We start from the raw sequence: 18,700 nt of genomic DNA on the forward strand, positions 1-18,700 counted from the left end.
CAGCAGGATAACTTTCAAATATGAAGTAGTTTCTTCGGAAAAAAGAATGTTGCAAGTAAGGATGGGATAGTTGGGGTTGTCGTGTCAACGCGTATCGATAGCCCTAACTGACGTTTTTTCTGAGACCTGGGGATATTTATTCGAGACACAATCCACAGTATGCAAGTGAAGCAATAGATTGGAAATAATGTTTCTGAGAGGAAATTATTATAGAAAAAGGTCCAAAGAATAGTATTAAAAAGAAAAGATGAGGCGTGTGAATGTCGTGAAGAATCTGGGTGGAATACCTCTCTAGTTATAGTATCTGGTATGCGCCAGAGGGGGAGGGGGCACCACTATGATTCCCCTGCAAGGATGGGGATCCAGTTAGAAGAGAGGATAAACCAACAGGGGGATAATAGAACACCTGCATAGTTGGATCTAAGATATCTATTTTTTTCTTTTTTTTTTTCGCGCGCGAAGGTCTGAGACGAAAGACAGTGAGCTGATTTGTCGAGGAGTTGTGTGATGTACATTTTGATAGACTATTATTGTACCTGTGCGTTATTATCCCTAGATTTATCCAATAGGTTTAGAACAGTTTTGGATCTTTTTAACTAGTTTACTGTTGGTTATTTAGACTTTGACTTAATTGTGATAGTTATTTCTTTATACAGGGATATCCTATAACCTCATTTGACTATGTCCATTCCATTCCTTGAACGCGTCCCAAGTCTCCAAGTCTCTAACAAATATCCAACAATCCATCTAAAATAGTCAGCTGAAAAATAAAATGGTGGCGATTTCAGGTTGGCGCCGTGAACTCATTCGTGCCCAATCAATCGAAACCTGTCAGTTTCCGATTTCCCCTGTTCACCTTTTTTTTCGTTTTATGTCCTTTTTATTCTATTAGATTTCTCATTGGATCCCAAATCCCTGTCACAGGTCTTTAGCGTGTTCGAACTCCTTGTAGGGGAAAAACTATCCAACACATTTTGATCTCCTATCCCACCTCACATAAGGGAGGTCATATTATCACTGAACTCCGTACATTATTTTCCCTCCCTTTCCCCCCCGTGTTCCCGTTAGATCTATCGATTTTCATTCCCAACCTCTTCCTTTTTTATTTTCTCTCCGTAGTAATCGAGGCCGTGGGATGCATGCAATGTTCCGTGCATTAGCACTCTTAGCGTTACCCTAAAAAAAGACCAAACACACTGCATATGCATCTATATAAGCGCCCTCTTCCCTCCCACCTCCCGCCCTCCCGCTCAGCGCTTACAATCCCAACATCATGGAAGCGCTGCGACGTTTCGCGTTTCTAATTTTGTGAGGTTATTCTTAGTTCTCTACGCGCGCTACTCCTGCTTTTGCAATGCTTGGGGATTTTCTGCGGATCGTCACCCGCCCTTCCGCCTGAGAGTCCTATGAAATCATCGTATGGAATGTTGGAACCTGCGCCTCGTGTCACTGAGCGTCTCGCTATTTAGACGCTGTTGGTTCCTAAGCTAGGTTTCCACGTTTCCTTTCAGCTGTGAATCAGGCTGCATTATTGTTGGGTCTATTGGGGGGTCTAAGAGCTATGCGCTTGTGATGGGGGCGGTATCAGGATTCGTAGGGCTTGTTTCAGTGTTGGGTGGGCGGTTAGAGCTGTTGGTGGAGAGGAGTTATATGCGTGGGGGTGAAACACAAAGAATGCGACCGTGAGTACGGAGTACATATCCTGACAACGCAGGTCTATGTCACTATGGCTCTATTATTGGAAACATGGTACGTTATGATTCCGGTGTTTGAGGGGTTTGAATTCTATATTTCATTTCTTAACGAATATACACCATCCCCGCCAAAGTCTCAACATTCTGCTGCTAACTATTTAAACAACGGCAACAGTGTATGATGAAACAGTCAGATCGGCTTTACCAGTGAATGGCTCAGTACCAGCCTGAACATCAATCAAGTACAACCTATCCTTCAGACCCTGGTCCTTCTCGAGGTACTTGAAGAAGTCCATCAGGTCTCCAGAGTAGCTCGTAACCGTAGCCTTGGCGACGAAGCTGTACACGGTCATGGCACCATTAGGACCGACGTACACATCCCACTCCTTACCACTGATGGTGACGGTAGCGATGGGCTTGCCAGTGGATGAGATGGCGCCCGCACCACCCAGAGCAGCAAGCCACACCATGATCTCGTACTCCTCCTTGCCATCGGGAGTAGAGCTGAGGAACATATCGTATGCGACATCAGCAACGATATCGGTGGTAGAGTAACTATTCCATGGTTAGCGTAGCCCTTCATTCGAAAGTAGCCCATGCGCCACTCAAATCTTACCTCCATTCCCAGGCAGACTTGATGCTGGTAACAGCACTCAAAGTCTTAGGAGTAAACTGCAACTTGGCATTGGCGTAGCTCTTAACCTGCCACTTAGTACCGGCCCACGACCACGAGGTATGCCACGAGATCGTCTTGCCGTCGACCTTGTCCAGTCCCGTGCACTGGGTGCCGGATGGGTCGTCGTCCTGGCCCCAGAGGTTGTTGTAGAGAATGTAATCGTCGGTCGTGGCTGTGCCCCACTGGTCACAGAAGTCTGCGCGACGTACGAGGCCCTTGGTTGGGACGGAGGCGGCGTCGCCCAAGGTGGACAACGCCAGGGAGAGGAGAGCGGGTGCGATGAAGGACTTCATTGTGCTTTGTGGAACAGATGTTCAGGATAGATGAGACTGCTGGAATGAAAACGAGAGTCTGGGGGTATAGAACGGGGGTTGTCGGTTTGATTTATACATGCCATGTTCTCTCGGAAGCTCGTCTATTTAGGGAATGACATCGAATGGGTTCATGCTCCGTATGGAGCACGGAGTAATCCTGTCTCACATTTCAGATTAGGGTGCTATTCACTATCCATCAGCTCATGACAGGGACTCCACAACCGGCTGATCCGATGCTTGTAAGAGGCGACTAGGCTTACCGGGCAGCCGGGATTGAGGGAGATTGCCGGAGCCACAAAATGCGCCTCCTTAGACATTGTGGAGGAATTTTTCCACGACTGGAAGCTTGTTATGCAGGGCGTTATCCGTTTTCCTGCTGATTCGGGAAGATCTCCGGGCGTTGGCAACAAATATGAGACGATGGCGTCCAGAGCGGGGCGAATAAGTGCTGGTTCTATAATGTGGTCAAATCAGAGGCTGCTGAAGGTATCCGCTTTGTTGAAGATTCCCCTGAAGAAACCGACCTTAGTATTTGCGAAGTTTCTCCGAGAGGAACATGTGCTTGTCTGTGTTATACAGACAGGGGCCAGTGTGAAGGGAACGCATCTGGGAGATGTCAATATACAATGCCCTGGAGATTTTGAGAATTGCGAAACAGCCACATCGTCACCTCCAATTCTTCAACCCCGCAAAAGCAACCCAAGACTCCCCGGAAAATAGATGCTAACCCCAAAATCGGCTGCATATTAACTCCAAGCCGGAGATTGCGGAATACCGACCGTTCTTCAATGGGCGATGATCGACATTTTGACTTTCAAGTTGAAGTGGCAGTGAAGAAGCCAAACGGTTCTTGTTTTCATTCGATATCCTTGGTATCAGGCACGGACGCATCGAACTCGTCATCACTTCCGAGGCTGCTCATGCAATCGCTGTATTTAGCCGATATGTAGCCTCCTAGCTTCAAGTCCGTAACGTCAACCCGTTCACACAATCTGTTCTCAGGAGAATAGCGGAGGTGACCCTGGGCGAAATCCACGACAACAATCTCCTGATCACACTATATCAAAGGCGCAGGGAGCGGAAAAGGGGCCTTGGACGGACCGATTTTAATCATCTGTCGGAGCATTATACCAAGTAGACAGCGACATACTCAATGATCTGACTCCGCCAGTCATGGATATATATGTATCCGGACCGTTTACCGACACTATGTCCTCGCGGAGGGATTCTGTCTTGCCGAAGAACCATCACCTGAAGGACGCTGGGTTGATCTACACCCTCAGCACATTGTCCACACCGGACGGCGCACAATTCGGCAAACATAATTGCTACAATCGCTGAGAGGTGAGATGAGATGACATGCAAAGACCACCAACTGTGGTGATCCAAAATGATGCATCCTATTTGCCAGGAAAGGCGGCTACGTTTTCACCGGATGTTGCAATGAGGTGTGTTGCTCAAAAAAGGGATTCCACCGGTATAGTATTACCTGAAAATCCAGCGACAGCGGCACTTATGAATCAACTCGCTTTGGAGCTCGGGGAGTATAGAAGAGTAATGTTTGATATCTCTTGGCGTCGGGTTCCGCGGACTGCGGATCACAGCAAATGCGATGTGAGCCATCTATTGGAACGTCGGACAGTGAAGTACAAAGTACCTCCAGCATAGGCAACCTCATTGGCAAAATACGATGTCGAGGACAATTGGCCAATGGAAGTGACGACAATTCGGATTGTGAACATCCGGCATGGCCTGTTGACGGTGTTAAGGTAAACAAACAGTGCAAACACATACAAACGCATCTACGTGCAAAATCATTCAACTCGACAGATTTCACGAGTACATGAGAGGTGCATGTATTAAACTACATATACATATGTAAGAAATGAAACATATTCGAGCAAGGAATTTATAGTACATGTATAAAATCAATTGAGTAAAAGTGAGGGTGTTGAACTACATATATTGTTTCAATTGTTTTGCTTTGCCCCACTTGGGGTGGAACTCCGGGGTGTCCAGGGGTTTAAATTTTATATTTAAAGACTTCAATTGTCTCTCTTTTCCACTCCAGGACCTTTCCCCCAATCCCCAAGATGCCTTCTAAATCCTCCAAGTCCTCCAGCTCCGGCTGCCGCTGTCGATGCTTCTCCCTGAAGTCTCTTAGCTTCCTCGCCATCTTCCTGGCCCTGTTCTCCGCCGTCTACCGATTCCTCGATGCGCGCCTTGAACAATTCTACATCTTCGACCCGGAGCATCTGCACGATCTGTCGCAGCGCGCCATCACCGCCCACGGCGAAGACACCCGCTCCATCGTCAACTTCATCGTCGCCGAACTCGAGCAGAAGGTCGGCCCCAACTACCTGAGCACCCAAGAAGAATGGGTATTCAACAACGCCGGCGGCGCCATGGGCGCCATGTACGTGATCCATGCCAGTATCACTGAGTACCTGATCATCTTCGGTGAGTTTTGCGCCCGCGATAAGACCTTCCCCGTTTCCGTTCCTATTTCTAACGTATATTCTCCGCAGGTACCGCCATCGGAACTGAAGGCCACACTGGTCGCCACACCGCCGATGACTACTTCAACATCCTGCAGGGTACCCAGCTCGCCTACGTTCCCGGCGAGTTCAAGCCCGAGGTCTACCCCGCCGGTAGCGTGCACCACCTGGTCCGCGGACAGGTCAAGCAGTACAAGATGGATGAATCTTGCTTCGCGCTTGAGTACGCCCGTGGCTGGATCCCTCCCATGCTCTTCTTCGGCTACGCCGATACCTTCTCCAGCACCCTGGACTTCCCGACGTTGTGGGCTACTACTCGCATCACTGCCCGTGAGATGGTTGGCAACTTGTTGCAGCTCAAGCTGTAATTTAGCATACTATTTTGCTTTGTTGATATGAAGGCTTCGACTGGATTGATGAGGTCTATGGAATGTATGATATGAGCATTGGGATTTGATTCTATGCGTTGGGTACCTGGCGAGGTACGGTTTCGGTTGTAAAAGTTACTGGATATGGTTGATACATACTTAATCGGTAGTGCCGAGCACATTTTTAATGAAATCACCAGCTGAGGTTGTTGCTGGTTTTTGAAAGACTGATCGTTGAATTTTAGCTGTGGTTTAGGACATGCCTGGGAGTACAAACGGCAACTATAAAGAGACTTGAGAACGTCGAAGTATGGAAATAATCATTACAATGTTGCATTGCCAACAGTTACTACATCGCATAGAGTTATGTAGTTTTGAATGGCCTATAGCTAAATGCATATTCCCATTGAAAAGCAGCCACTCCCTCGGGTTAATACTTGTTCTGGATGCTTCATTTTACAATTTGGCATGAGGTCCGATTTGAGCAACTCGATAAAATAGCGAGCTTTCATTACCTACACTAGTGGAGACTACGACGGGGTTCATAATGTGAATATTAAACCTAGGTGATAAATTCTGTAGAGATCACAATATATATATTCCAACATTGCCCTCAATCAAGGTTCTTCATCGACCAATATTTCCTACCACAATTGTCCGTTCAAAATAAAAATCCCCTGGTATATCTGAAATATAGCATTGTTAGTCAAGCTAAAAAGTGTGTAAAAATGCCATACCATGTCTGTTGTGAGGCCTCCATACTTGACTAGCAGGAGTATATAAAGGGAGGGTTGAGGCTAAGAACGTTAGGCAATCGCTTTTTAAGATAACATGGTATTATTACCTGTCGGACTTCTCATATATTTCCAAACACAACAAGATAGTTGTGCTAAGGCGACGAATAGAGCAATGATCGCGATGATGGCTTCAGGATATAATATCTGATACCTAGGTAGGTATCAAGTATAGCTTAATAATCAAGTGCTCGCAAATATAATTACAAAAGACATTGGGGATTTGCTTTACGAGTTTCTATAGAGCCCTTTCTCTAAGGGAGAGAAACCTTACTATTTCCACACTACTTTGGGTAATGCGCTGTTTGGATAGGCTTCCTGGAGAGCAAATAATGGGGGGTTGGGCGTGCAAATAGTGACTGGCTCTACAATTCTTTTACAAAAACTACGGACCATATGCAATTGTACCTTTTACTAGGCGGACCATACAAAAGGTACATATATAAATGTTACTTTATCGCAACCACTTTATATTGACAATCTTTATTTTAAGTATAGAAATGATATAGAAATGCCATGCTAATGCTCTTATTAAATTTTAAGCGCAAGTTTCAGGGACCCCTCAAAAGTTGAATATCTTATGTTAGGCACCATAGAGGTTAGATCTTTAAATCACAATACTATAAGAGGGCTCCCAGAAACCTAGGCTGAAAATCGAATATAGTATCTAAATAGCTGACATGTTATATACTATAAGTTATACTAAGGGAAAAACTAGATTTTCTACCCTACTATCAGCTTGCGAGGGTCCGTATTTTTTGTAAAAAAGTTATGGGGCCAGTCAACCGGCCCCTGAAATTCTTTGACCATACAAGTTGGGCTACCTTGCATGAGGTAATAGGTTGAGTCGGAACAAGGCTAAGCCTTGATTATTGCCTATAGGAACCAATAATCCTAACATCCGAAGTAACTAGTAGTGTACAAAGTTATTCTTGATTGGCAGAGGATCGAAGAAGAGCTAAGATAATGTTTTTATAGATATTCCAACCAACTCCCTTTATGACAACTCTTGAAGATTTGATTTCCCGGGGGTCTACCTTTAATCTTTTTCATTCATGAATTGAGGTAGGTGTGAGTATATTGACAAAATCCGAGTAGCAGAGCGAAAAAGGAGGATGCGAATCTCATGCCCAAGGCACGTTCGCATTTGCCCGGGTTCCCAATATGCATGCATCCGCATACTCATATGCCACGTCACGGAGAGCTTTTGTACCATTATATATCTGTTAACCCTTCTATCATGGGAATGTGTGTGCATGTGTTGCTAGCTTCTAAACGTTCGATCGAAGCTAATTGATCGTTTTCATTCCTCTCCGTGATGCAATCTTGTCACAGATATTATTTAAATTACCTATTCATGTTTATTCAAGTCAAATGCTACCCTCGCAGAAATTCTATCGAGCGGTTCGACACCTACGCAACTTAACAGATCAACCATCCGAAGAGCATTCTTATCGAAAGGACATCCCAACCCAGTCAACAAAACACCTGTTGAAAGCCGAGGATGAGATGCAGCTTGCCGATGATATTGCCTTCTTAGCCCAGCGGGAAGAAGGCGTCGAAAATGTGACAGCTGTGACTCTTCAAGAGAAGGCACATGGGCTAGTCATCTGCCTCGCTAGCAACCACACGCCATCGGATAAAACAGTCGGTGAACTGAATGAGATAATGGCTTTGGTGAGCGAGTACGCCTCTGAAGGTTGTTCCTCGCTTGCAAATAACATATTCAAGACGGCTGACTTGTATAGGAAAACGACGGGCTGAATCTCGCGCCAAAATCTTCGATATGGTTGTTGATATCCGTGATGATCGAATTCTTGCTAGAATTCGTCCACCTTGGTTGCCCCAGCCTAGCCGTTATGTTAAGCGGAGGCCGTTCCTAATATCACAAGTTCAGGCATTTGTTAGTGAGATATCCGCGATCAGTAACCAGTTACCAGATTTTGAAATCTTGACGCAGAAGGCACATCAGTTGATAGCCTGCCTTTCGCCTTTCAAAGAACCTATTCCCCAGAATATGAGAAAGGAGTACCAGAAAAATGTCATATTAAGCTGTGCTGAATTGGCTGGCGTTGGCGGGACGGGGTTACTGGAGGAACACCTTCAACGGTTGCAAGTTTCTCCCCAAATCCGCGACCGAGGTGGAATACGTCAAATTGACAAGCTTGCACGATACTTCTTTGTTTGTCGAGATCTTATCAGAGTTGGCAGGCGTCTAGGGTATAGACCTCTATTTTGCAACATCACCATTGAAACGTTGAAAGCTTTCCAAGGAAGGAAACCACAAGGCTCTTCCTCTATATGCTTTGTCCACGCAGAGATGCAGCAGATTATCCATTACACAAAACACCCTCATAATCCTAGTCCGCGGTTTATTGGATGCAGCAAGTCTGCATGTTATCTCTGCGATATGTTCATACAAAAGCATAGCGAGTACCGAATCTCCCATGCTCACAGACGGCTTTATGAGAAATGGACATTACCTGATCTGGAGTATTCTTCCAAAGAGGCTCAGAGACTGCAAGCTGTATTAAAGTCCATGGCCGAGGAAATGGCAAACATGGCCAAAATGTTCCAGTCAGGTCTTCGTGCCCCAAAACAGTATGGAGCGGAGAGCCTGGCATTTTTACCTTTAACTAGTGGATCGACGGCGAGCAATACAACTATCACTCAACTGATGTCTCAAGATTCCCCCATATCGAGCGTCAAGTCGGACGATGATACCAAAATTGCGAGCAACGATTTCTCGAGGAATTCGTGCGCAGGCCTGTCTATTGAAAGTAGCACTACCTCTTATCTCCGCCTAAACCAAGATGATCTGCCATATTCTCTTAACATCAAAGACATTAAAAACGAGTTTGTGGTTCAGATCGGTGCAATATTTCTTGATATCGACTTTGCTTCCCCTGGCCGGCTCTCAATCCGCCATGCGGATGGGCCACTGCCTAAAGATGTTATAGACATTTCCCGCTTATCTACAATTAGTGAGACTAAGGTGGCCCACAATACATCTGTATCAACTATGCAACTATGCTTGCGTCATCCCAGTGGTTTTACAATAATCGTTGACTTTGTCCGGGATGGGGCTTGATTCAGTCCCGAAACGGTTATCCCCGTTATTATGTCGAAATCATTATCGCAATATTTGCTCTTCCAGGTTTCAGATGCATGGCATTGCACCACTCGTGTCTTGCAAGCAAGGAAACTTCAGAAAGTTCAAGATCCCTGTCTTGAATGGTACCTCTGTGATAACCAGGGAATAGAGTTGTCATTCTCGATACTAAGCAATAGTAAGGCTCTTGATCTACTGATTATAAGAAGCTTAAATTACTAATTTCAATCGAACAGACACTTCTATTGCAAATCCAGTATCTCTCCCATTGAACATGGACCGCTTGCAAACCCATGCTATTCACGAGTTTCCCCAAGAAGATCCTGCGCATTATCGACCAAAATCTGCTTCGTTGTTTCCAATCCAAATAAATCCTGCAGTCCATCATCCACTCTCTTAGCCAGAGACTCCGCCAACGCAGCAGGGGTGTATGGATAATCACTCCCATACAACAACCTGGACGAATCAACCAGCCGTAGAAGACCATGAATCTGATTCAGAAACGGCAGACCCGCAAGATCAAAATAGAAACGCGTCTGCAATAGCTGCCTAATCTTCTCCGCGGTGATCCCACCCCCCGAACCGGGAATCATGGCCGAGAACTCCGCAATCCTGTCCATGATCGGCGGGAACGTCGCACCGCAGTGGCAAGCCACGAATGTGATTCCAGGACAGCGATCGACCGTCCCAGAAGTAAGCAGACTCATAAGCGCCCGGGTGGAATCGAACATGAATTCCATAATAGGTGCAGGGACGCCGGGGAGCGGCGTCACCTTTTCAAGCGAGACATCGTCATCACCGTGCCGGATGAGACACGTAGTCGGGTGAAAGAAGGCAATGGTCTTGCGTTCACTTAATTTGTCAAAAACGGGAGCGAAGCGCTGATCGCCCGGGTAGATGCCGTGCGAATTGGTCAGGATTTGAAACCCCACTGCGCCAAGATGGTCTAGTGCATAGTCTATTTCTGCAAGGGAGCCTTCCACGTCTGGGAGGGGGAGGGAGGCGAAAAAGAGGAAGTGGGTTGGGTGATCGGCGCAGATTTTGGACATGTCGATGTTGGCGCGTCGGGTTACGGATCGGCCTTCCTCGTTGTTGCCTGGGGTTAGATGTGTTGCTGGGGATGACATGCTCAGCACTGATTTCTTGATCTTGAGTTGGTTCATCAAGTCGATGTGAGCTTCAGGGCTCCATTCCTGGATTTTATTTTAGGAGGATTCGATGGATGTATAGTGTTGTTCAAGAGGACTCACTGGGATAGCGGGCATTCCATCTGGGTGGCCTCTTCCTGCAAAATCGCTCTGTAGGCAGTACTCGCGATATGAGGGCGGTACGCAGTGGGTGTGTACATCGATTCTCTCCATTTTGGATGTTGCAAGTGTGGTATTTCTTGGGGGATTGCTATTGACAAGTTCATGTACTCCCCGCAGCTGACTGAGACCGACATTTCTACTTCTATTCTTCACCGATTTTCTTATGAGACAGCCACTTCTCTCTTATTCAGGACAAGCACAGCCTTAGGACATATGTCGTGTTACCACTCGTTCCTGCCAATGCTGTGGAACAATGAACCCAACAGGCTGGTTTAGGTATATCTTTGAACCGGTATGCGGTTTTGAAAATGACTATATCAGATCAACTTTTGGCAATTCCTTCGGCTCAACAATCAATCCCCTTGCAGCCAAGAGCCGCGCCTGAGTGAGCTTCAGAAACCGGTAGGTATTATCCAAAATCGGTGTATTCACACCCTTCTCCTTCGCAACACGCAAAGCATTTCCCAGAATAACCTCCACCTCCATGGGATTCCCCTTATCCACATCCACCAGCATACTAGGCCGGAAAGACAGCTCGAGAGGAGTGACATCCACCATCTCATCTACAATGCCGGGCCCGAGATCATACCCATCCGCCTTCGCAATGGCAGCCATCTCCGCCATACCAGGTCTAATCAAACCATGCTCGCCACCGAATCGTCGAATCGCAGCACTGTCAAGCTGAGTGATAGCGCACATTGGATTGAAAATGCCATTCCAGAGCACCTTCCGCCAGCGATAGAAGACAATATCATCAACGACCTCCGCATCGACCACTTTACTCCCATTATAGATTGTTGCGAACTCTTCGAGCTTAGCGCGCTCGAATGTCGCGTCCACGGATGGGTTGCGGAATGCGCCTATGTGGAACTTGTCATGGTCGTCGTGTACCACATGACCGTTGTGTTCATGTGCGCCGATGAAACTCGGGGCTGACAGCACCACATTTGACGGGAATGCTGCGATAATTGGTGGTTCGATATACAATCCGTTTTGGAATAACACGATCGTTGTATAATCTGGGGTTATGGCTGGAGCTATGATCTTGGGGATGTTGTTCACTTCAGGAATGTTCTTCATTGTAACAATCACATAGTCAAATGGGGTATTGGGATCGGCTAGAGGGACAGTATTGATGACTATCTATGTGTTAGCTTACTGAGCTTGAGTAGATGGATGTTTTTTTCGACTTTTTACATACTTGCGCTCGGTCGCCAAGATGATAGTTTCCCATGGTCAATGGACTCAATTTCAAATCCATGTTTGACCACATGTTCATAATTGGATCGGAGAACAGAAGTGACAGATGCTTTTCCCGATCTTTCGAGGGCGACACTGACCATCGTCCCCACACCACCTGATCCAATCACCAAAACTCGGCGTTTTGCCATATCATGGGACATATTGGGCTTGTGATGACTTTTTGAGGTGGCAGTGTCGTTGACAAACCTTGGAAGAACTTCAATTTATCGAATTTTAATTCCAACACCGCCAAGGACCGATACGACAAGTCCGATGTCGCTTCGGGATCTACTTCTCTTCTTATCTACATTCAACCCCTCACTGGATGACGACGCCGAAACCCGATTTGGTTGTTTGAATGTAACACTTGCAATGTTCTACGTTGAAATGGTTGGGAACACCACTGTCTCACCATGGACACGTTAAACCATATTCACAATATCAACTGATCGGATGATAAAAAGTGATGTAAACATGTCTACCCTTTCAAATAACCTCAAATCACCTGCATTTCCAATATAGCAACCCAAAATGAAGAACCCAGCCAGGCAAAAACGATCCTCAGAGTTCGGAATTTTCGACTTCCTAAAAGATGTCGCAGAGACCTCTGGTAGATGGGTCAACTGGCAAATCATTCGAGGCAAACGATATGTATGGTGGGAGACTGATCGAGACGTGCTATCTCGATGGGCGCAATCGATCATCGAAACAGAAGAGCGTCTGCGCGAAATCACCCAACACGAGATCTTCATCAAGGACTGTATCCAGAAAGTCGGTGCCCGGTCCGACGAAACAGCCAAAATCGTTCTGACGGATATGATCGAGGATATGATATCCCTAGACCACGAGTACTCGCGCATCGAACGCATATATGACACGATGGTAGCGGGTTGTCCTGTCAGCCCTATCAAGAGCGGATATCTGTGGATTCGAAAGCAGCCGCAGTGGCATCTTAAGAGTGAGTGGCTGCGTCAGGATTGTGTGAGGCGCGGTGGATGCTGTGGTCGTCCGTGCAGATGCTGTGAAAAACCTCCTGATTTGACGAGGAAAAAGGGTTGGGGCCATTGTACGGCTCAGTGTGCTTGTTGTAATATTGAGCGTGGATATCGACTGAGTGAGAGGGAGTTGAGATTGTTGCAGCCGGACTTTGATCTTACTGTTTACCCGTGGAGTAATTATAGTCGAGAGATGTTTCGGGCTTATATTTGGTCGCTTGACTAGGTTTGGTGATAAGTTGCTTTGAAAAGATGTTGCTTGAATGTCTGTTCGAAATATAGTTTCGTTGAGAAAAGGTCGAGTCCTACATTGTACCTTATGTTGTGGTCAAATAACGCAGCAAACGATCCAAATCAAGTAGGGCTGCATAACCTGGATATGCAGGTCACGGAAGGTAATCTCTGTTAGCCATAATCCATAATCCTTTATCGGAGATCTTGTATTCGTTTTCGCTTCCCAATGTAGTATCTTCTGACTTTGCCCCCTCAGACTAAGCTCTTAAGCTTTGCAAAAGGCCGTCACTCTGAGACATTAACACGGGGAAACAGGTAACTAGTGGCAGATGATAATGGCCTAGACGAATGAAAGATGATAAAACAATAGCGGGGAAGCGATTCCTGCCAAACCCGAAACCTGCCAAGCCGGCATGTTTCACGCCTCCTGATTCGACCAAGTTGTTAGTATCAGGACCACTTGGAGACTATACCTCGAGTTTCCCCGCAGTATATTCAAACTTGATAAGATTGCGGCCATAGATTCCCACCGAACTGCCGGGCAATAGATTGCTTAAAGGGCGACCTGCCCATCATGTCTGCTCAAGTTCACCCTTCTCTTCATCCAACCCTCAACTATGGATAACGACACTGATCAAGATGATACTATGTGGCCCCCAGGAACAGTCAGACTAGAGGATAGTAAGTGACTGCAACCAATACTACGATAAAGATATTTGAACTTACCAAGTCAGTTCACCAATCCAGAGGCCAACTAGTCCTATTCCCAACCCCATCAGCCGACCCCAATGATCCTCTTAATTGGTCCAAAGCTCGCAAAGTGCTCAACTTCACCCTTGTTAGCTTCTTCGTGCTATGGACCTTTGTACAACTTGACATCGGCTTCACAGCATGGGGCCCAATGCAAGAGCAGCTCAATTTCTCAGTTGATATACTAAACGCCGGAGCAGCCGTTAACTACGGTGGTCTCGCCGTAGGCTGCATCTTCTTCATGCCCTTACTTCACAAATACGGCCGACGCCCAATCTACATATTCAGCACTGCCATGCAATTCGCATCATGCATCTGGCAAGCCCAGACACACACCACAGGCGATTTTGTAGGCAGTAACCTGATCTCCGGGATCGGCGGTGCAATCAGCGAAATCATCGTGCAGATTACCATCGCCGACATGTTCTTCGTGCACCAGCACGCCACAATGAACGGCTGGTATGTCGTAGCCCAGTTAACAGGGGCGTTCCTTGGTCCCGTGGCATCAGGATACATCGTCGTCTCACAAGGATGGAGGTGGATGTGGTGGTGGTGTGTGATTTTCTTCGGCATCACACTACTCTGTGTGGTATTCCTTTTTGAGGAGTCGAAATATATCCCCGTGCTGAATGGTCGCGACACTACCGCTGCACAAGAGACTAGTGAACCGTCCGAGCCAGTCAAGGATGGGGATATAGTAGATGCAAAGAGTCCCGATGAGATGATCGCTGAGCGTGTATCGACTAACCCGGATATTCAGATGAAGTCTTATTTCCAGCGCATGGCTTTGATCACCCCCACGGATGAATTGCTGTGGCCGCATTTCTATCAACCCATCATCACGCTCTTTACCTTCCCAGCTGTTGGTTATGTAGCTATCACATATGGATCTGCCTTGAGCTGGTTCGCGATCATGACTTCGCTACAGGCTTCTTACATGATTCTACCGCCTTATAACTTCGACGCTATTGGGGTTGGGCTTATGAATGTGGCTCCGTTTGTCGGCGGTGTTCTCGGTTTTCCCTTTGGTGGACATCTGAGCGATAGATCTATCCTGTGGTTATCCAAGCGCAATGGTGGTATCTATGAACCGGAGATGCGCCTTTGGCTTGCTCTGCCTGTTGCTATTGTTTGCCCTGCGGGAGTACTGATGTTTGGCTTGGGCCTTGCCTATGTGAGTTATCTAAAGCATGATGTCAGTATATTCTAACAATATATAGGGTGCGCACTGGTCTCTTCTCGCTGTTGGATTTGGCTTCTTCGGATTTGCACTCTCTGCCGTTAGCGGTATCACGCTTTCGTATCTTATGGATTGCTATCAGGACGTGAGTGTTTTTATTCTGGGTGCTTGGCTTCTCTTTCTAACTTGATGGGTTCTAGATCATTGGCGACGCATTAGTTGGAGTGGTTTTCATGAGAAACATCTTCTCAGTGATTGTACTTTTTGCATTAACACCTTGGACCGAGGGAATGGGAATGCGAGATTTGCATATCCTGATTGCTGTCATTGCGTTCGTGATTTTGTTGCTCCCTATCCCACTTCTCATCTGGGGTAAGAAAGCTAGGATTTCTACGGCACCGAGTTACAGGAAAATGGCGACAAAGCAGCTTAGCCATCGGACTGTTTAGAGATATCAACAGCTAGAATACACAACTCGTCTTGACATGAAGAAAATGGTATAAGATTGTGAGATAAGCTCATGAAAGTATTTTTAAAAAAATAATAAGACTATAGTAAAGGCGTTAGATGGTAACGAAGGTATCACAAAAGAAGAATTATAAATGAGCGTGTCAAAGTTTTGTGTCGTCAGACTCCCCCCTCCCTTTCCCTTCCCCATGAAATCCGCACCCTTTTCATTCGATTCCGATCTAGACTCTCTCCATCTCCTTATCATCCCGGTAGTTGTCGTACTGGGACTCGTCGGAGCCTTGTGCAGTCATAAACGAGTCACTCTTCTTGTGCGAGGAGGAAGTGATGGTGGTGGTAACGCCTCCAGGGTTGCTCGAGGTCACAAGAGTCTTATCAGACATCTCAGAAACGTTGTTGGCAGAGCGAATTTGAGACCAGAAGTTGCGTTTGCCGATCGTAAACAGAGGGCGGAGGTTGGGAAGGCAAGCAGCTGTGATTCCAACTGCTGCTTCGATGCAGGTCCACACGATGACGGGTACTTGGTTGTCTGGAGATGGTTAGTGGCATGGATTAAAGGATTGAAAGGATTGAAAGGGGTCTTAACACAGTAAGTACTCACAGGTAATATCGGGGCCAGCCTCGACCAGTTTAATCATGGCATTGAGGCGGAAGATATCGAATATCAATGTTCTAGTCATGAAGTGTTAGTTTTTCCCACTACATGGATGGAATTATCAACATACAGGCCACCGACGAGGAAGACTCCAGAAAGTGCTGCCTTTTGAGACTTCGGGATCGGCAATGCCCACACAACTCGCATGGGCATGATCAAGAGGATGAGGTCGGAGAGGATGTTAGGGATCTGGATGCCGTAGTAGAACTTGGCGGGGTCAAGGCAAGCTCCTGGAATCGACGGGTCCCAGAACTTGCTGACGGGAATGCATAGAAGAGCACCGGCGACGTATACACCCACAACCCAGAGGGTGACGAATCCGAACATGACATTCACTGCAATCACCATGTGTCGGACAGCGAAGAGTCGCTTGTATAGGGCGAGAATGGAGTATTTGATGAAGGCGATGCATCCAGTATAGATGAATGAATTGGCGAATCCGAGCTACTTCGAGTCAATGTGGATACTTGATATGCGGGTGAGATGTTACGTACTTTGAGATAAACCAGGAGATTCTCAACAGGGATCATTGTGATGTGGGACCCCAGTCCGTTATAAAATACTAATTAGGGTTAGATTCACGTTAATCTGATAATGTATGTTTCACCACTCACAAACGACAACACCAGAGGAGCATGCATATTTGAAGATTAGAGCCATGATAATCAAGTAGTCATCCATGAAGAGCCGGCTTCCGGTCATCTTCCTTGCTAGTATCCTCAGACCAACAGAAAGAGTGGACAAGGTGTAAGCAAACACCAGTGCAATAGTCATCGACCGGCGGAGTGCCTTGTTGGGGTGTTCGAAGTCTCCTTCGGTCCACGTGGGGATGGAGGGATGTTCTGTGGAAGACATGACAGGCAAGTCTGGTGTATCAACACCAACAACGAGGTAGAATTAAACGAGAGTAAGTTGTTGGTTTGAAATATTTGGAATCATAAGGCTGCGTTGTTGTCTTTAATATACTTGAAGGAGATGAGAAAGGGGGGGAAGGGGGAAACCCTATCCTAAGTACAAGATGTCTGGATCTGTCATTTCTTTCGGCGTCCACAAAAATAACGCAAAGATGATATAAAGGGGTTCATACATCACATTGCTTACAGTGCACATCTTAGGTGCAGGTGGCATATCAGCCACGACACGGTCCAATGCGAACTGGAAGGATAACATATTGCCTTTTGGAAAAAAAAGCAAGATACAGTTTGATCAACGGGGCAGATCATACAGCAACGACGTATTATGTGCCTTGATCGTAGATATTTTGCGCCAATCATATAGAAACAAAGGAAGTCTTTCCCGATGTATCAACTTCAGGAAGTGGATATATCAGATTTACGCCTAATATTCTAGTATCCACTCTATTGCAAGAAATTTTCCCCGAAAATTCCATTAGAATCTGCTAAATAGCACAAAGTGCTCTACTTCTTTTGGAGTGAAGCTATTATTGAAAAACTGCAGTGAACACAATCGTTCATTGAAGTCAATTTTCTTCAAGAAGCTTAATTAACATTTGAAACTCATCCCTGTATCAAATGCAAGGGGTCAATAAAAGAATTAATCTGGGGTTTTTGAAAGCGATAAGGCCGGGGTAGAGTTTACTAAGCCTAGGAGAATAATTAGAAATAGATATACTGCAATGCCTCGATTCGGTGACAGCTGTCTCCATACAAATGCACAACGAAAGCAAAAAGCCATGATCGTCCAATAATTGGAAACGATGCAGGTCATCAAATACACTTGTGGAATCACCGTTTACGTAGATCTCTCGTATCTGTGTAATGGCACTAAGGTCTGGGGCTTACTCCATATGATATGTCTATTAGACAGCGGACATATCCGATTTCGAACCACATGGTGGCTTCTAGTGTTTGGTTAGCCGTTAACTAGTTGATCCACTTGACAGCATCTTTGTTTAGCACGATTATACATCTCACGCACACCTCGTACTCACCACGGGTTTGCATCGATGTCGTACATGATCTCGTTGCTTTTCTTACATTGTCGCACGGAAATGCAACGAGTTCAATATTACATGCAAACTTAATGGAATTGTTCAATACATTATCAACACGCAGGTACAACTGCTTGAGAACTTAATTGTCCAGAAAAGGAAGTTCATCTTGTACTCCACACTGAAGATCCCCGGCCTTTGCAAGGGGGGGCTATATCGGAAATTACAACCGTTGTCTCTGATTCTCCCCCAAGATATATCCTTAGGATATCTTCACTCTTCAGAGTTTCGGCTCCCTGCCGTTCTTCGACAAAGTTCAAAGTCTATGTTGTTCTCATCCCCTACAACAATGAAGCAATATCTCAGGTGTGTATGGAGTGTACAGAATTATTTGGCCTGATGTTGCCTAACCCTTGTTGTCGGCTCTAGAAGCAGCAAGAAACCAAAAAAACAATTAGC

The 18,700-nt window shown here is 46.1% G+C and overlaps 8 protein-coding genes across 8 annotated transcripts; 4 read left to right on the forward strand and 4 right to left on the reverse strand.

Moving 5' to 3' along the window:
- Positions 1–1,852: 1,852 nt before the first annotated feature.
- xgeA (putative endoglucanase) lies at positions 1,853–2,663 on the reverse strand (the record flags this gene model as incomplete). The annotated part of the gene is made up of 2 exons (XM_040788380.1): positions 1,853–2,249; positions 2,311–2,663. 2 exons carry the CDS (start codon positions 2,661–2,663, stop codon positions 1,853–1,855), a joined length of 750 nt encoding a protein of 249 aa, XP_040652152.1.
- Positions 2,664–4,777: 2,114 nt separating this feature from the next.
- erg2 (C-8 sterol isomerase ERG2) lies at positions 4,778–5,550 on the forward strand (the record flags this gene model as incomplete). Its single annotated transcript, XM_040788381.1, has 2 exons — positions 4,778–5,144; positions 5,213–5,550. 2 exons carry the CDS (start codon positions 4,778–4,780, stop codon positions 5,548–5,550), a joined length of 705 nt encoding a protein of 234 aa, XP_040652153.1.
- A 2,168-nt stretch (positions 5,551–7,718) lies between these two features.
- PGRI_006690 (nucleic acid/nucleotide deaminase domain-containing protein) lies at positions 7,719–9,435 on the forward strand (the record flags this gene model as incomplete). The annotated part of the gene is made up of 2 exons (XM_040788382.1): positions 7,719–8,043; positions 8,093–9,435. 2 exons carry the CDS (start codon positions 7,719–7,721, stop codon positions 9,433–9,435), a joined length of 1,668 nt encoding a protein of 555 aa, XP_040652154.1.
- Positions 9,436–9,752: 317 nt separating this feature from the next.
- PGRI_006700 (amidohydrolase family protein) lies at positions 9,753–10,817 on the reverse strand (the record flags this gene model as incomplete). Its single annotated transcript, XM_040788383.1, has 2 exons — positions 9,753–10,649; positions 10,707–10,817. 2 exons carry the CDS (start codon positions 10,815–10,817, stop codon positions 9,753–9,755), a joined length of 1,008 nt encoding a protein of 335 aa, XP_040652155.1.
- A 261-nt stretch (positions 10,818–11,078) lies between these two features.
- Positions 11,079–12,169, reverse strand: PGRI_006710 (ketopantoate reductase family protein; the record flags this gene model as incomplete). Its single annotated transcript, XM_040788384.1, has 2 exons — positions 11,079–11,905; positions 11,968–12,169. The coding sequence occupies 2 exons, from the start codon at positions 12,167–12,169 to the stop codon at positions 11,079–11,081; spliced, it is 1,029 nt and encodes a 342-aa protein (XP_040652156.1).
- A 370-nt stretch (positions 12,170–12,539) lies between these two features.
- Positions 12,540–13,050, forward strand: PGRI_006720 (uncharacterized protein; the record flags this gene model as incomplete). The annotated part of the gene is made up of 2 exons (XM_040788385.1): positions 12,540–12,966; positions 13,025–13,050. 2 exons carry the CDS (start codon positions 12,540–12,542, stop codon positions 13,048–13,050), a joined length of 453 nt encoding a protein of 150 aa, XP_040652157.1.
- An 804-nt stretch (positions 13,051–13,854) lies between these two features.
- PGRI_006730 (Major facilitator superfamily domain, general substrate transporter) lies at positions 13,855–15,616 on the forward strand (the record flags this gene model as incomplete). The annotated part of the gene is made up of 4 exons (XM_040788386.1): positions 13,855–13,918; positions 13,972–15,161; positions 15,208–15,312; positions 15,368–15,616. The coding sequence occupies 4 exons, from the start codon at positions 13,855–13,857 to the stop codon at positions 15,614–15,616; spliced, it is 1,608 nt and encodes a 535-aa protein (XP_040652158.1).
- A 240-nt stretch (positions 15,617–15,856) lies between these two features.
- PGRI_006740 (uncharacterized protein) lies at positions 15,857–17,145 on the reverse strand (the record flags this gene model as incomplete). The annotated part of the gene is made up of 5 exons (XM_040788387.1): positions 15,857–16,164; positions 16,237–16,307; positions 16,361–16,734; positions 16,785–16,852; positions 16,905–17,145. 5 exons carry the CDS (start codon positions 17,143–17,145, stop codon positions 15,857–15,859), a joined length of 1,062 nt encoding a protein of 353 aa, XP_040652159.1.
- Between the last annotated feature and the right edge of the window lie 1,555 nt (positions 17,146–18,700).

Source organism: Penicillium griseofulvum (assembly GCF_001561935.1).
Source record: "Penicillium griseofulvum strain PG3 chromosome Unknown contig_79, whole genome shotgun sequence".
Classification (NCBI taxonomy): Eukaryota; Fungi; Ascomycota; class Eurotiomycetes; order Eurotiales; family Aspergillaceae; genus Penicillium; species Penicillium griseofulvum.